A 17,950-nucleotide genomic window follows, 5' to 3' on the forward strand; every position below is an offset into this window, starting at 1 on the left:
TATGAAAAAAAAACACGACTTATAGTCCGGAAATTACGGTAGTTTCACATGCACAAAGTGTACAATGGTTGATTAGTTGATTGAATCATGCAAGTGACGGACAGTTGTGAACATTCCGTTGTGGTGGGAGAGAAGATTGTAATAGGTCATTGAGACGGTGGGGGTCGCTGTTGGAGCTTCTGTCTGTGCAGGATATTGTTTGCAGGACCACAATAAAAGGCAGTGGCAGGCAGTGTGTGTGTGTGTGGGGGGGGGGGGGGGGGGGGCATTCTCAGTAGTTTGACCGTTTGCTGGACGATCCTCTCATTTACACTTAAATTCTTTACAGGGGTTAGGTTGCACATCTGATGTCATGTCCTGTTTGATACTTACCTCACCCATTCCTCAAATTGTGATACACTGCCTTCAAAGCCCACAAATATAGCTAAAAACAACTTATACGTAACGTTATTGATGCCTCATCTGAGAAATTTCACCCAAGCACAGAGAGAACCATGCTACAGTTATGTATTGCCATCTAATGAATACAGTATATAACATCAAACATCAACACTATGAATAACAAACTATAGTTTATTTATCTATGAATACAGTATAGAAACAGTGAATGGACAAACATTCCTTGGATTCAAATATTGTCAGCAGAATGTTTGAAACGATTTCAAAGGCATAGTAGAAATACTGAAACAGCATAAAATTGAAATATGCAAAAGGGCAGTATTTAACTTTCCTGTATTTTATGGACATAACATTGTAAAGAAAAAGTACACACACGCTATACCTGGAATACAAACAGTAAACAATCTAAGCGGCAACTTTAAACACAGACGAAACAGATGCGACATGAACATTCCAAACCTGTCCCCATACTGTTGTCTTCAATTGCAGTAACTGCCACGTTATATTCCTTTGAATTACTCAAATTCTGTAAGAAATGCTTAACAGATGTTAACAGTTAGATCCATCAGTGGTTTGGAACTTGACAAACTAATATAAATAGTGCTAGAGATAATGCGGAAGGGTGTCCCGCTGATGTTGTTGAAGTGACGTGTGAACACCAGTTTTGGTATTACTTGGTAATTCTCTCCCAAAGAGACAGTAGCAATCTGCCTGCCTGGGCATCTAACTCCTACAAAAGGGAAAAAGAAAGAAACAGAGTACTTAAAATTATTTTAAAATGAAAATGCAGAAGCAAAGTAGGTGTTGTGACCAATCAACCACAGATTTCTGGTATAGCTGAACAACTATCTAGTATGTATTAAAAGATATTTTAAGCTATTCTAGACTTATGCCTAATTAACACTAACTGAGGAACGTTGCGCTGTCCGTACTGAATCAATTCACACAGAATGCGGTGCATGTTTTATAAATTGAAAGTGATGAGAAAACTGGAAATGGGTGTTGCGCATCATTATGCGGTATGTTTCGGACTTTAAGTCACAGTTTTTTTCATTGTTTGGCTGGGGGTGCGACTTATACTCAGGAGCGGCTTATATGTGAAATTATTAACACATTATTACTTGATCATGAACATATTACTTACTAGTATATCACTTCACATATTATTTTCACACTAAACCACATAAGGGCGCTCTAGGCCTGTGGAATAATTGGAACTGCAACTGACGATGAGTCTGACGTCAGCGCCACATCTACTTCGGGAGTCAGCTGAGTCGTTTATAATTGACACAGTGGACGAAGATTTCGATGGATTTAATGATTTGGAGTGACACGGATGGTTCGATAAACTTATTTATGTTATAGTTATTTGATATATAGTTTATATATACCGTAAATTTCGGACTATAAGCAGCTACTTTTTCTCAAATATTGAACCCTGCGGCTTATAGTCCGGTGCGGCTTATATAGTTTTTTTCCCATGATTTTTCTCATGACTAATACACTTAGACACTCATAAAAAGGCTGTGGACCGCTGTTGTGCTGTTATGTTAATAAAAGTTAGGCATCCCTAAATAATCATCTCTTTCCTGATAATTATCTTTGTGTATATTCTCTTACAAATGGTAATTAAACATTAAAAACCTTACGCAATCATGCGGCGACTTTACATGCATTTTTTCTAATGCCCATCAGGGCGGGCTCGAGCAGAAAAGATAAGAGTGAGAGAGGTGGAATGTATGCATCGAGGAAGACAGTAGTGGCGCGTTGTGCACGAGGAAAGTTAGCGTAAACAGAGCCCAATGATGGAAGACACCTGAAGGCGTGCGTATGACAGCTTTCAAGTTAAAAGCCATTGAGCTGGCTGATAAAGAAGGGAACAGAGTGGTTGCACATAAACTTGGAATAAATGAATCGATTTAAAGTGGCCCTCCCACTTGAATGGGAGGCTTGGATGACCAGCGGCGAGAAATTGTTTATAAAAACTGGACGCATGCGAAGAGCAACTTTCGCACAAGTCTGCCAGTGGATCCTGACAGCGTGGAGCAGTGTGAAAAAATCCACCATCACCAACGGGTTTCGAAAAGCCGGTCTGCTGCGTGACGGAGAGGAGAGCACAAGCTCAGGAGTTAATTTAGCTCAGGACGAGAGTGACGATGAAAGTGACAATGAGAAAGAGTGTTGCGACGTACATCTGGCGCTATTCCAATCGGACACTGAGGAGGAAGATTTTGCTGGTTTCAGTGGACAGGAGGAAGACAAAGATGGCTCTCAGTGACTTTGTGGACTGGAATGTTATTTTTTTTACCCGGCTAGTTAGTGCTGTTACTTCCGTGTTTACAACAAAATGTTAATGTTATTAAAACTTTAGCCCAGCTAGTGATGTCACTTCCGTGTTTACAACAAAATGTTGATGGTATTAAAACTTTAGCCCAGCTGTGACTTCTGTGTTTACAATGAAATGTTAATGTGATTACAACTTTAAAAAGGCTTTCTGTGTACTGTCTTTCTTTGTAAATAACCCGTGCTCACGTGCGGCTTATATAAGTATAAAACTAGATCGCGAATTTTAGCTGGTGCGGCTTATAGTCCGGTGCAGTTTATAGCCCGAAGTTTACGATAGTTATATAGGCCTGTAAAAAATTGGAACAGCAACTGACGACGAGTATGACGTCAGCACCGCATTCACTTCCGGAGTCAGCTTATAAACCCCTTTATAAGTGACACAGAGAACGAAGATTTTGATGGATTTAATGATTTGGAGTGACACAGATGGTTAGATAAACTTATTTATGTTATAGTTATTTGAATAACTCTTAATATGTTACGTCAGGCACGTTCTCTGGTTTCAGGTAAAAACCTGAATAAGGACCCCGGATTACGCCTTTTAACCCAAATATCTCATTGTATAAATTTGATCAGGTAGTAACCCTTTGAACAAGTACCGTAATTTTCGGACTATAAATCGCACCGGAGTATAAGTCGCACCAGCCATAAAATGCACAATACAGTGAAAAAAAGCATATATAAGTCGCACTTTTGGGGCAAATTTATTTGTCAAAATCCAACACCAAGAACAGACATGAACCAGCAACAACAGGCTAAACGATACGGTATGCTAACGTGACATACACAAACGCGGAGCTGAGAACGGGCCTGAGTAACATTTAGAGTTATTCGAATAAGTATTACATGAATAACACGTTTATCAAACCATCTGTGTCACTCCAATTCATTAAATCCATGGATCGTCCTTTATGTAAACAATGCCGCGCATGCGCCACATATGCGCTGCTGACGTCGGACTCGTAAGTTGCATTTCTAATTATTCCACAGACCCATATAACGATATATAAAGTATATTTCAAATAACTATCATATAACAACAATATTATCAAACCATCTGTGACACTCCTAATCATTAAATCCATCAATCAAATTCCTCGTCCTTTATGTCAACAACGCCGCGTGCGCGCCGCACAGATCTAGTATACAACTATATTGTAGCGTTAACAAAGTACCAGGAAACACATGGATTTGGTAAACGGTTCTTTATTTAACAAAACAAGAGTTCAACGAGCCAACAACTACTGAACTGTAACAATAAAAACAAATACAAGTTGCTACACGAAATAAAATATATCAAATAACTATAACATAAATAAGTTTTTCAAACCTTCTGTCACTCCAAATCATTAAATCCTTCAAACGTGGGGCCCTTCGTCATCTTCGTCATCCCGTGATAGAATCCTTTGTCCTTATGTAAACAACCGCTGCGCTGCTGACGTCACTTGCAGGTCAAATGTCAGTAATCCCTTGCTACATCGCGTTTCGTTTATCGCAGTTTCACTACATCATGGATTTTTGAATTTTGAAAATTTGCGAAAAAATTCACATATAAGTCGCTCCTGAGTATAAGTCGCCCCCCCACCCAAACTATGAAAAAAAACGCGACTTATAGTCCGAAAATTACGGTACTTGTATGCGTGGCATCCTCGCGGCCTAGTGACTAGTGAGCCTAACTTCAATACATTTATTTCTCTGTAGTGTTTTCACATTATTTTCTGTCTCGATAATGTCAGTGTGTAAATAGACACGCAAGTACGTCTTGCCAAAAATACACAAGGAGTGTAAACAATAATGGAAAAACAGACAAAACCCAGCAGCACCCCTTTTGTTTTATTGACGGAAGAAAGGAACAATGGGAAATTACGTCTATTTGTGTCGCTGTTTCAGTCGGGCTATTGAAATTGCCATTTACATGGGAGTAACTGTCTCAGGGTTATTCTGAATATTTCAGAAACCGGAATTTTGACTTTAACCTGAATAGTAACTGCATGTTAATACAGTCTCTGCAAATTGACTCACAAATAAATGTTCATCAGGATCAAATATGAATTTTGGAAGTTCAGTGAATACCATCAGGATACAGTGGACATGGTCAGAGAGGCATAGGCCCCTTTTACACAACACTATTCCAACGTAGTTTGCTATTGCTGTACTTGGTTCTACCTATCGTAGTTCAGGGTGGTTTACTTACGTTTACAAAAGAAACCCTTAAAACATTGTCATTGTCAAAAAATATATATATTTGTTTGACCAGTTAATGGTAAAGACATCATTAACATTAACTGGTCAAACAAAACAAAAAAAGTTTTTTTTTAATTCAAATTAATGGAAACCTGTCATTGCAAAAACGCATTTCAAGTCCTGGGGTTAACTTATCTGAATTACCGTATTTGTCGGTGTATTGGTCGACCTTTTTCGATCCAAAATCGACCGAAAAAAATCGACCTCGACTTATACACCGAGTCATAAAATTTAACTTCGTATTCATCGCTTCAAATGTGATGGTAACCAAGGCCGTTTCTCATGCATCTCATTGTGCGTTGCACTTAGAAAATTTGAACCGGGCGGCGTGCGCGAGTGCGCGGCCCGCTGGAAGTCGAATGAGGCTCAGCGATCTCCTCCGCGGTGCTTATAAACAGCCGATCCGCTCGGCGGGGGCTATTTTCGGCCACTCGGCGCGTGCGCACGGCCTCCCGGATGTGCCGGGCGGCGTGCGCGAGTCCGCGGCCCGCTGGAAGTCGAATGAGGCGCAGCGATCTCCTCCGCGGTGCTTATAAACAGCCGATCCGCTCGGCGGGGGCTATTTTCGGCCACTCGGCGCGTGCGCACGGCCTCCCGGATGTGCCGGGCGGCGTGCGCGAGTGCGCGGCCCACTGGAAGTCGAATGAGGCTCAGCGATCTCCTCCGCGGTGCTTATAAACAGCCGATCCGCTCGGCGGGGGCTATTTTCGGCCACTTGGCGCGTGCGCACGGCCTCCCGGATGTGCCGGGCGGGTGCGCGAGCTCGCCGGCCGCTGGAAGTCGAATGAGGCTCCGCGATCTCCTCCGCGGTGCTTATAAACAGCCGATCCGCTCGGCGGGGGCTATTTTCGGCCACTTAGCGCGTGCGCACGGCCTCCCGGATGTGCCGGGCGGGTGCGCGAGCTCGCCGGCCGCTGGAAGTCGAATGAGGCTCCGCGATCTCCTCCGCGGTGCTTATAAAGTGCCGATCCGCTCGGCTTGGAGCTATTTCCGGCCTCCCGTTGGTGCCGGGCGGCGTGCGCGAGCTCGCCGGCCGCTGGAAGTCGAATGAGGCTCCGCGATCTCCTCCGCGGTGCTTATAAAGTGCCGATCCGCTCGGCTTGGAGCTATTTCCGGCCTCCCGTTGGTGCCGGGCGGCGTGCGCGAGCTCGCCGGCCGCTGGAAGTCGAATGAGGCTCGCAATCTCCTCCGCGGTGCTTATAAACAGCCGCATGCGCACGGCCTCCCGGAATTTGAACACATTTCGTCAATAAATTTCGCATATTGAATTTTGAAGTTTAATATAATGCAACAATTGAGCTCGACTTATACAAAGGATATATCATAAAATCGTAAATTTCCGTCGAATTTTAGGGGGTCGACTTATACACCGAGTCGACCTGTACACCGGCAAATACGGTAGGCCACAGAATGTATTGCATTCCAGACTGTACGTTCACTTGTTTTCTTTATAAAACAGAAAAGCACAAACTCACCTGTCCGTCTCTGCTAATTTGAACCTTCTTGTTGCCGTTCAATGGGTTGAGGATATGCTGAGTGTACTGGAAAGGTAGATTTTCCTTGCAGAGCCACTCCACACTAAAAACTCCTCCTAATCGCCCAAACCCCCAATCCTGGCAACTGGTGTAAGTAATAGATGAAGACATGCGAGCATATCCCTGAAAATTAAAAAACAATAATGCACAAAGTGAACCTTCTGTGACCGTTATGACCTGAACTCTTAGGCACTGTGATGTCACTTTTCAGTGAACAGCAATTGGCAGTGCAAGGCAAAACCCTAACCCCTTGAGATGGATCAGAACTGGTGTATTTTTACATGATTTGATGAATAATATTTAATGTTCTGAATGATATTTTATGCACATTTTGCGATGGTTCGTACCTTAACTCACAGATCGATTTGTGATGTCATTTATTGGCTCTGCAAAATAAGATGTTAGAGGCACAGTGTTCCTTCTATTTACCAATGGCAAATCAATACCATTATAGATTACCTTTTGGATTGATCAATTGGATTTGGTAATCAATCTTAGTGGTATCAGATCAAATAGTATTAATCATCCTCATCACTCCAGCTGGCATAATGGCTGTCTCGTTGCTGTCAAAGCACAGTGAGTTTTGTTTTTGTTGTCTTTGTATGAATTTTCGTGTAAAAAAACACTCAATGTTGGGGTAAAACCTACATATAATCACCAGGATTTTGTGAGTTTTGGATTATACTGCGAAAAGCCGTTTATAGCAAGCAAATTGAACAGGAGCACAACAAGCACTAAATAATGAGAAAAATGCTTGAGAATATTAATGTTGTTGGTCAGTAGAGTACACGAGTACAACTACGTATAATGTTATACATGAATCTGCCAAGGGACTACACATGAGAACTTGCCAATAGCTATAAATTTACATGCAAATGTTCATGCACTGTCTTTTTAAAAAATAATTATATATAGCTTTTTCTATTAGAGGAGCCCATGGAAACGTCAATTTCAGTTGACAGCGGGTGGCAGTACAGGAGAAAATGAACTTTTTATATGAATTGTGCTCTTGTCTTAATTGATAGGAATTACCGTTACCCATGTTCCATGCCCCCACCACAAAAAAGAAACATTTGTAGTATCAGAGGGTCAATTGTGAATGCAGTGCATCCCTGGGTGGGGTACAACTCTAGAGCAGGACACATTGTCTAAAACAGGTATGGGCAAACTACGGCCCACGGGACCGTTTAATCCGGCCCGCCAACCCTAAATAAATTGTATTGTTAAACTTTTTTTTTTTGGTCATTTTGCCTGCAATGACTGCGTTTCCCCAGTAGATGGGGAACCACTCGCCTGCGCATTTACTACCGGAAGTCATGTCAGAAAGCTCGGTGCACACTCACAAGTGCTTGTACGTACTCAGTAGTACGGAAATGGCGCACTCGCGCTCTATTTGTATCAGTGCCGAATTTAGAGCGTGGGCTGTGAGACAGCATTCTTGTAATTTGCGCGCCGAGCTTTCGGATACAGTTTTACGCTTAAGCCACCCACAAACCTTCCCCTGGAATCCTTCCATTAAAATGAGTCGCCCAAGGAAAAGCAAGGTGGACACTGAGTGCCGAGTGTTTAAAAAGAGTGGCCAATTTGGCTCGACGTACGCGACGTGACGTTCAGCCACATGAACATCAACATCAACCCGTCACAGATCTAGGTAAACGGACCAACACCTCGGATCTCTCCTAAGAATTGCCACAACAAATTTTACTCCAAACTATGACACACTAGCAAAAAAAGGGAGACCAACAACACTGTTCCCACTGAAAATGAAGGGGAGGCTTTCAAGTTTGTTGTAAAAAAATGCATTATGAATATGATCTGTACAAATAGCTGGGATTAAAACTAGCAACCATTCTCATTTTAAAACAATGCAGGATGCTCAAGGACATTGATGCACCACCTGTTTGTGACTAATCTTAACCTGTAAAGTTCTTAAAAGTCAACGTCAGCTTTATTGTCAATTTCTCCACATGCCAAAGACACACAAAGAAACCGAAATTTCGTTCCCCCCTATCCCACGGTGACAAGACATGGCCCACAACAGACAATCAAGTAAAACAAGTAAACAACAGCATGCTGAATAAATAACGAATAAATAACACAACAAATAAATAAATAAGAGGAGCAAAAAGGAGCAAGTGAGCGTACAGCAGACATTCTAGAAAAATAGCGCAACAGTGCCGCACGCTACACAGAAGGGCATAGCGAGTTCAGGGTCCTAACAGCCTGGAGAAAGAAGCTGTTGGCGAGTCTGGTGGTGCGGGAGCGCAGGCTCCTGTACCTCTTCCCAGAGGGCAGGAGGTCAAACAAAGAGTGAGCCGGGTGACTCACATCACTCGCAATCGAGGTTGCCTTGCGGGCGAGATGGGAGGTGTAAATGTCCTTCAGGGAGTGGAGCGAAGCACCAATAATCTTACCAGCCGTATTCATTATGCACTGCAGGGCCTTCAAGTTCTGTTCAGTGCAGTTACCACCCCAGACAGCGATGCAACTGGTGAGGACGCTCTCAATGGTGCCACGGTAGAATGTAGACAGGACTGCCTGAGGAGCACATGCACGCCTGAGCTTCCGCAGGAAGTACAGGCGGCGCTGAGCTTTCTTTGCCAGTGACGCGGTGTTTGCGGACCAGGAGAGGTCCTCACTGATGTGCACCCCCAGGAACTTGGTGCAGCTCACCCTCTCCACCACAGCACCGTCGATGATCAGCGGCAGGTGTTTTGTGTGACCCTTCCGGAAGTCAACAACGATTTCCTTGGTCTTGTTTACGTTCAGCAGGAGGTTGTTGTCTCTGCACCACATGGTCAGAAGGTCAACTTCCGACCTGTACCGAGTCCCGTCGCCCTTTGTGATGAGACACGACTCTGGTGGGTCTCAGCAAACTTCACTATGCGGTTGTCGCTGTAGGTCGCAGTGCAGTCATGCGTCAGCAGGGTGAAGAGCAATGGACTGAGCACGCAGCCCTGGGGGGCCCCCCATGCTCAGCGTGATGCTGGCGGAGATTTTGTCGCCAACACGCACCACCTGAGGCCTCTGACAGAGGAAGTCCAGTAGCCAGTTGCAGAGGGAGGTACTGAGGCCCAGCTCGTCGAGTTTGCAGATGAGTCGCTGCGGCACAATGGTGTTGAAGGCAGAGCTGAAGTCCACAAACAGCAACCTCACATATGAGTCCTTTCTCTCCAGGTGGGTGAGGGCCGAGTGGAGGGCAGAGGCTTAAGGCTTACTTTAAGGAAGTGTTTCCCGTTTCCTCACCTCTGTTACCAGGTGTTTGTGAGTTAAAACTCTGCTCTGATTTTCAGATACCCCTCACCGTGTTGCCGTTTTGATTACTTTATTTGGATGTATGCTTTCACCGATTCTTCAAGATGATATATTTGGTCAGAATGTTTGCCGTTTGATGTGATCTCATAAAATAAACATACATCTTTCATTAATCTGACCTGCAGGCACTGAAGTGATGGAGACTGTTATTCATAATAACAGTGTCGTATTTTATGAGAATCACTGATAGCAGTTTTTTAGGGATGTTTTTTTTTTTTTTAAAGCTGTTAATAAATGCATTTGTTTTCAAAAAACCTTTTTTGAATATCCATGCTTTACTACCTACTAAAGGCCAAAACCTTTTATGCAATGACCTTTACAGGTCGTTTATATTACTTCACACAAACACTACATCCATCTGCTCCTGGTTCGGTCCCCCAGTCAAAAGTTAGAACCCAATTCGGCCCGCAAGTCAAAAAGTTTGCCCACCCCTGGTCTAAAAACATGTGCAGTCACTGTTTGCAAGGCCTATGTGTCTGACTCACTGTGCCTGCCTGAATGTGATCTGCTTTTGTGGTGTTGTATGTAACAAACCTGTACTATATACAGCAGAAAGTAAATTGAATGGATCCTAAAAACATTATTATAATTTATAATAATGTTAAAAGAAAAAGAAAAAAAATCACCTGGTAGTGTCCAGAGCCTTGAACAGAAAAGATGAGAATGACTTTATTCTCCTGGAGGGCTTTGGTGAGTTTGGTCTCATTACTTGGAATTGTGGACCAGATGCCTTTTTGCTGAGAAATTTCGATGTTCCTCAAGTTGCTGCTTTTCATGATGAAGTAACGGGCTGATAACAATTCGGGCTGTGGTAACACCTGTTTTGTGCAATGCTGGTAAAATACTAATAAAGTCAGTACCAGCAAAAATGAAGTTGCATAAAAACATCAACAACTGTCTTTGGGGTACATTAAACTGGACATATTTGAAATCAGCATCTGATAATTTAGGCATAATATGGGTATGGTCCAGTTGTTGGTTTTTTTACGCTTGGGAATTGTGATGTAGCACTGTCCAAAAATATGAGAAAATTAGCTATTTTGAGTTTGTGCTTCTGAAATATATAACTTGGGTCATTTAGAATGGACAAAACAATCTGCATTATGTAAATTAGGCAATGAATAGACAGACGGATACTTTAATCTGGGAATACCTTTTCTGAGAAATAAGAGAATGGGCTGTCAAACTGACTGTCCAAGCTCACAGAGGCGGTGGAATTGCTGGAAGAGAGATGGTGCTCCACAAGATAATTTTTGCTCAGTGAAGACTTATCACTGCTATGAGGTTTCCTCTGACATTGGCCTGAGACTCCTGGTAATCTGGAGCAACAAAAAATGTGGGAGTGGGGGTGGTGGGGTGTTGTTGAGATAAGATAATGATATTACTCAACAAATTATTGCTTGTATTAAACTCTAACTAAGACATAGTGACAATCAGATATTTTAAGGAGTCTTATCATATTAAATCAACTTTTTTGAGTCATTGTTATGTGTATGTATGTATGGTTTTTTTTCTATGTAATTGTGAGCTGTCCTATCTTTGTGAGTGGTCATTGAACACACCTCATCTACTGACGGACGTGGTTTTGGTTAACCGGAAGTCTTACTTCCAGCTTTGAAAACTAGCCACCAAAATAACTCATTTGTTAAGAAAATCGATCAGCATCATGCCAAAGGTAATACATATATAATCATATATCTGGCTATAGATAACTGCCAAGTTTAAAATACATGATAAGCTATGATAGTAAAACATTTCATACAGGGAATGCTTAAAAACCCTTTTGTAGGGTATCATTTCGGAAAATGATTTAAACCACGAGTGGTGGGGAATAGGGGGTGATGGTATTGAGCGCAGAAAAAAAAAGTTATATATTTTGAGTTAGTGTAGTCTCACGTCCACAAAATGTGTTTAAGAAAAAGAAAAGAAAACATTTTGATCATCTTTGACCTTTTTAGCATGTGGTCTGCACGACAGGAAGTAAGGAAGTGTTACTGCAGGCTGGAAAGTCTGCGAGTTCACAATAATGACAGAATAGGTCGATTGTGGGTGGTTGGCTAATTGAAAAGAAGATCGTCAGTCAGAGAAGATTGGGAACCACTGGTTTAAACAATACCTACCACAAGAAATTCAAGGTGGCTTGCATAAATATGCATAAATGAAAAAAAGTCCTGTAGGGAACAATGATTGGCTACTGGAAAGGGACTCCTGATGAATGTGCTCAAACAGGACTATTCAATTGACTGAAATGCATATGTTAACTGATTACCTGTCATCAGTGGCGTTGCGGGTAAGCTTTGGGTTCCCTTTGGAGTTCTGAATGAGCCTCTCTGGCACTAAAGGACAGGGACGCTGGCCTATCCCTGAGGGCTGCACCAAGCCTGCTCCATGCTCTTCTGTTGTAAGCACCTACAGGATCATGTAATTCTAATATGTAAGTTAGGTAAGTATATCTTTGTGTCAGTTTTGTTAACCATTAAAGGAGATACACTATGAATGCATATTTTTACATTCAAAACAGCTGTCAACTCTACTAATAAAATACAGCATTTTTGTCAAAATACCCCAGTAGCACTAATATTTTCATTTAATGCGCACCTGAGCTATCTGAGAAACTCGGAAGGATTTCCAACCAACACAAACCTTTTGGTCATTTTCAAACCTTGAAATATTGAGAACAAGTATATATGCATATTCTGAACAGAGAAGACAGATAGTTTAAAAAAGGAAGAAGAGAGGCTATCAATAATAAGGTTGAATGCATTTTGTATTACAAAAGTGATGCCTATGGCGGTTTGTAACATGCCTCCAACATAAAAGGTAAATTGGGTTTTAACAGCATTACTCAGGATACTGCTGTCCCACTTAACCATGTGCACAAACCTGCTCGGACGAGATATGAAACATTTTTTTTAAAGCTATGCTCACACTGAAAGTCGGTTTCAAACTTTTGCCAATGTGTGATTTTTTTTCATAGAATGTGAACTGCACAATTCAGATTTTTTTTTCCAAATCTGACTCGCAGTTTTTTGGTATGCGAGTGTAAATCAGATATGCGTCAGATGAGTTTGAAGTATGGACGCTCGGGTCACACTCATCTACTACTCTATTCATGTACTGTAGAGGTTTCCTCCAGCCAGTAGAGGACACTGGGCTATTGTTGATGATATCTTGATGGCGTTACCCTTTTCAGTATTTATTTCCCGGTCGTGTCTTCTGTATGTGTAGCTCGTATTACATTGCCAACTTTACCCCTGGAAGTGCTCCCATTTTATTTATTATTAGTTAGTGTTGCTAGTGTTCCCTGCACATTAAGTTTATTATGGTCGTCGCTGAGATTTCATCTCTTTCAATAAATGTTATGTTGATAAAAGGTATGCGTCCCCAAAGAACCATCTCTTTCCTGACAATCTTCTTTGTGTATATTCTCCTACAAATGGTAATCAAACATTAAAACACCTGCGTCTTATACTCTGGTTTGGCTTATATATGAACAAAACAAGATTTTCCCCTAACATATAAAAAAAATATAATAAATATAATAAAAATATAATAAAAAGAACAATCTTTCCTGACAATGTTCTTTGTGTATATTCTCCTACAAATGGTAAACACTAAAAGACTTGCGGTTGATACTCTGGTGCGGCTTATATATGAACAAAAGAAGATTTTCCCCTAATATTAGCTGGTGCGGCTTGTAATCAGGTACGATGTATAGTCCGGAAAATACGCATACAAATATATTGCTCAGTTATTATTGACATAGGAATTAATTTACCAACGTTTTGCTATTGCATGTGTTATTAGTGTCATCAGATTACATCAAGAATTGTGTGAAATATTACTGCAAGAAAATATGTGAAACAATTTTAAGATATGCAGTGGAGTTTTACACTCCTGTAAAATACTCAAAGTACTTGTTAGAATGTGTTCTAAGTTAGCTCGTCTTGTGTTGCAAATGTACAACAATTTAGTATACAAAAACAGTTTTAATTGGAAAAAATTATGACTTACGGAAGCAAGGGTTTGAACGGTCATTTCATCTTGTTGAGACCAGGAATTTGACGGACAACAGATTCTCCTGATGAACAGATTATGCCACTTGTTCCTCAGGTCAAACACCAATTCTGCTGACTGACAGTATATTCCAAAGTCATAATACAGCCCGCAATTACTGAATGCAAAAAAATACAGATTACTGAATTGAAACACTCACTGAAAATTATCCATTTAAGAAAAATCTTTTGTTTTTGCTTGAGTAAATTCGTTCTTAAATATTGATTAAACATCAATTTACACTGGAGAATAACAATTACGAAGAACACGGGTTCTTCATTCCAATTTACTTGAAGATTAACATGAAATCGTTTTGTTTAACGTAACTATTGCATAAAACCTGACAGCAGGATAAACAAAACACAATTAACTGTATGATGAACTGTATACTCAGATACGCAGTCTTCTGCTTCTATATTTCCATGGGTTTAATCTACCGTATTCTTCAGACTATAAATCCCTTTTTTTTTCATAGTTTGGGTGGGGGGGCAACTTATATGTGAAATTATTCACAAATTTTCCAAATTCAAAAATCCGCGATGGTGTGAAACCGTGATAAACAAACCGTGATGTAGCAAGGGATTACTGTAATTTGAACTGCAACTGACATCAGCGGCGCAGCGCACACGCGGCGGTTGTTTACATAAACGACAAAGGATTCGATCATGGGATTTAATGACTTGGAATGACAAGAGTTTGTTTGATAAAATTGTTTAGAATTATATGGGCCTGTGGAATAATTTAAATTGCAACTGACGAGTCCGACGTCAGCGGCGCAGCGCACACGCATCGTTGTTTACATAAAGGACAAAGATTTTGATCGATGGATTTAATGATTTGGAGTGACACAGATGGTTTGATAATATTGTTGTTTATATAATAGGAATTTGATATATACTTTACATATCGTTATATGGGCCTGGGGAATAATTTGAACTGCAACTGACGAGTCCGACGTCAGCGGCGTGCCGCACATGCGGCGTTGATTCCATAAAGGACGATCGATGGATTTAATGATTTGCAGTGACACAGATGGTTTGATAATATTGTTGCTTATATAATACTTATTTGATATATAATTTATATATCGTTATATGGGCCTGTGGAATAATTTGAACTGCAACTGACGACGAGTTTTTTTTCACTTTATTGTGCATTTTATGGCAGATGCGACATATATTCCGGAGCGACTTATAGTCCGAAAAATACAGTACTCCCTTTTATTCAATCAGTTCAATCAGCAGATGCTTTATCTATATGTTCTCTGTGGTATTTCCTCAGATAATCTATATTGCATTTGGGAAGATTGGTCACAAGCTCTAAAAAAAAACTCCTGGTCGTTCCAAACATCTTAGATTTACAGATGATAGAGGTCAACCGCATTGCTGATTTTGGACTTTCAAAGCAACAGATGTTTCTCTCTATGCTTTCCCAGATCTGTGACTCGACACGATCGTGCCATATAGTCTGTGCTCTGACATGTATTTTCATCTGTGGAACATTGCAAAGACAGATGTCCTGTCCTATTACAATTCCAGTCCAGTTGACTGAATTTATCACCGGTGGACTCCAATTAAGATGTAGAAATATTTCATATATGATCAGTTGATATTGGACATACGAACATGAAACAAATTTTGAGCCTCATGGCAATTGGTGTGAATGCTTTTATTTATTATTTTAAAAAATTTGAATTTCCCTAAATCTAAAAACATCTTAACTTAAATGTGAATATTACTTTGTCCCTTGATAAAATGGGACTGATTACTTGTTTCTAGAATTCAGTCTAATCGTCATTTATCATATTAGTTCTACTTTGTACACTATGATAGCATACTGTATTTTTCGGACAATAAGCCGCGGTTTTTTTTTCATAGTTTGGGTGGAGGGGCAAGCTTATACTCAGGAGCGACTTATATTTGAAATTATTCACAAATTTTCAAAATCCAAAAATCCGTGATGTAGTGAAACCGCGATAGACGAACCCCGATGTAGCAAGGGATTACTGTAATTTGAACTGCAACTGACGTCAGCGGCACACACGCGGCGTTGTTTACATAAAGGACAAAGGATTCGATCACGGGATTTAATGACTTGGAGTGACAGCGATTGTTTGATAAAATTGTTGTTTATGATAATATGGGCCTGTGGAATAATTTGAACTGCAACTGACGACGAGTCCGACGTCAGCGGCGCAGTGCACACGCGGTGTTGTTTACATAAAGTACGACGATTTTGAACGATGGATTTAATGATTTGGAGTGACACAGATGGTTTGATAATATTGTTGTTTATATAATAGTTATTTGATATATAATTTATGTATCGTTATATGGGCCTGTGGAATAATTTGAACTGCAATTGACGACGAGTTCGACGTCAGCGGCACGGCGCACGCGGCATTGTTTACATAAAGGACGATCGATGGATTTAATGATTTGGAGTGACACAGATGGTTTGATAAAGGTGTTCTTTATGTTATAGTTATCTGGATAACTGTTAATATTACGCCAGGCCCGTTCTCAGCTCTTCGTTTGTGTTTATGTCACGTTAGCATACCGCATCGTTTAGCCTGTTGTTGCTCGTTCATGTCTGTTCTTGGTGTTGGATTTTGTCGAATATATTTCCCCCATCAGGATGCCTCCTGGACGCCTCCCTGGGGAGGTGTTCCGGGCATGTCCCACCGGTAGGAGACCCCGGGGACGACCCAGGACGCGCTGGAGAGACTATGTCTCCCAGCTGGCCTGGGAACGCCTTGGGATCCCCCAGGATAAACTAGATTAAGTGGCTGGGAAGAGGGAAGTCTGGGAGTCCCTCCTAAAGCTGCTGCCCCTGCAATTCGACCCCGGATAAGCGGAAGAAGATGGATGGATGATGGATGGATATTTCCCCCAAAATGCGACATACTCCGGTGCGACTTATATGTTTTTTTTTCACTTTATTGTGCATTTTATGGCTGATGCGACGTATATTCTGGAGCGACTTCTAGTCCGAAAAATACGGTATATTGAAATATTGTTCACGGTAATTTTTCCACACCTCATGGTTTGTCTGGAAGATGAGCCACTCATCAATTCTCAAATCAGCAGTGGCATCCTCTGTCTCACTGTCACTCATGTCATCTGCTGGACTGTCTGAAAGACAGAACATAATGGTAAAGAGACAGCATCTTCTGAATCAAATTTAACAAAATAATAGACCAACTTTTGCCAATAAAATAAAAGCAGGAAAAAACACTTGCAAACTTGTAGAGAGTTCTAACAAAAAATATTTCTATTCACCTATTAATTGCGAAAATAAACCCGAATGAATGGGAAGGTTGCAAATTCGAAACGATCCTAAAATTTGGAAAATATTTTTTACGCTTGCTATTTGATTTTTATAAATATAGTATATATATTTAAATACAGTACAAAGATAGCAAATGCATTTGAGCTTTTAAATTCCGGTATTGTACTGTATTTACCTGGGTTTATCTAAAATAACAGTACCTTTTTGAAAAGTAGCTTCATGGTGGCCAGAGCAACGATGTCTGGAACCGCCTGCAAATATGGCAACAGTGATGGCTGTCACCAAAGTACAACAGCGAACACTGGGAATTCTGTTGCCTCTGCTCATCTCATCGTAGACGAGCCATTCTGTGGGAAAGGCCTTTGATGATTTAGATGAACTATCCTGGAGAGAATTAAAAAGAAGGAATTTGATTTATAGTACTATAAGTTCTGATGCTGTGTAAAATGTAAATGAAAACAGAATTCCATGATTAGAAAATCATCTTCAACCCTTATTCAATTGAATGGTACTTTAAAAAGTTAAAATTTTATGTTAAACTCATGAACGTCAGGTTTTTTTTGCAAATAAACTGTCACTCAATTTGATGCCTGCACTGAAAAAAAACCCTGTATGTTGAGTGTACCATAATTCCTGGACTATAAGCCGCTACTTTTTGCACAAGCTTTGAGCCCTGCGGTTTGTCGTCTGGTGCAGCGTATCTATGGATTTTTCATGATTTTTGTGATGACTATTACACTTATGCACCCGTAAAAAGGCTGTGG

At 40.9% G+C, this 17,950-nt stretch overlaps 1 protein-coding gene across 7 annotated transcripts in view; it reads right to left on the reverse strand.

Annotated features, from left to right (window-relative positions):
- Positions 1-555: 555 nt before the first annotated feature.
- ythdc2 (YTH domain containing 2) overlaps positions 556-17,950 on the reverse strand; it is a 49,654-nt gene continuing 32,259 nt past the window's right edge. For 6 of the 7 annotated variants that reach the window (XM_049738438.1, XM_049738437.1, XM_049738441.1 and 3 more), the window contains 8 exons: positions 17,387-17,570; positions 16,935-17,029; positions 13,854-13,973; positions 12,109-12,248; positions 10,993-11,158; positions 10,466-10,672; positions 6,465-6,647; positions 556-1,129 (listed from right to left, as the gene is read on the reverse strand). In XM_049738438.1, the coding sequence (XP_049594395.1) occupies positions 1,070-1,129; positions 6,465-6,647; positions 10,466-10,672; positions 10,993-11,158; positions 12,109-12,248; positions 13,854-13,973; positions 16,935-17,029; positions 17,387-17,570 (1,155 nt within the window). In that variant the 3' untranslated portion in view covers positions 556-1,069. The remainder of the gene's footprint in view (positions 1,130-6,464; positions 6,648-10,465; positions 10,673-10,992; positions 11,159-12,108; positions 12,249-13,853; positions 13,974-16,934; positions 17,030-17,386; positions 17,571-17,950) is intronic. The other variant, XR_007485418.1, reaches the window with a different exon arrangement.

Source organism: Syngnathus scovelli, chromosome 13 (assembly GCF_024217435.2).
Source record: "Syngnathus scovelli strain Florida chromosome 13, RoL_Ssco_1.2, whole genome shotgun sequence".
Classification (NCBI taxonomy): domain Eukaryota; kingdom Metazoa; phylum Chordata; class Actinopteri; order Syngnathiformes; family Syngnathidae; genus Syngnathus; species Syngnathus scovelli.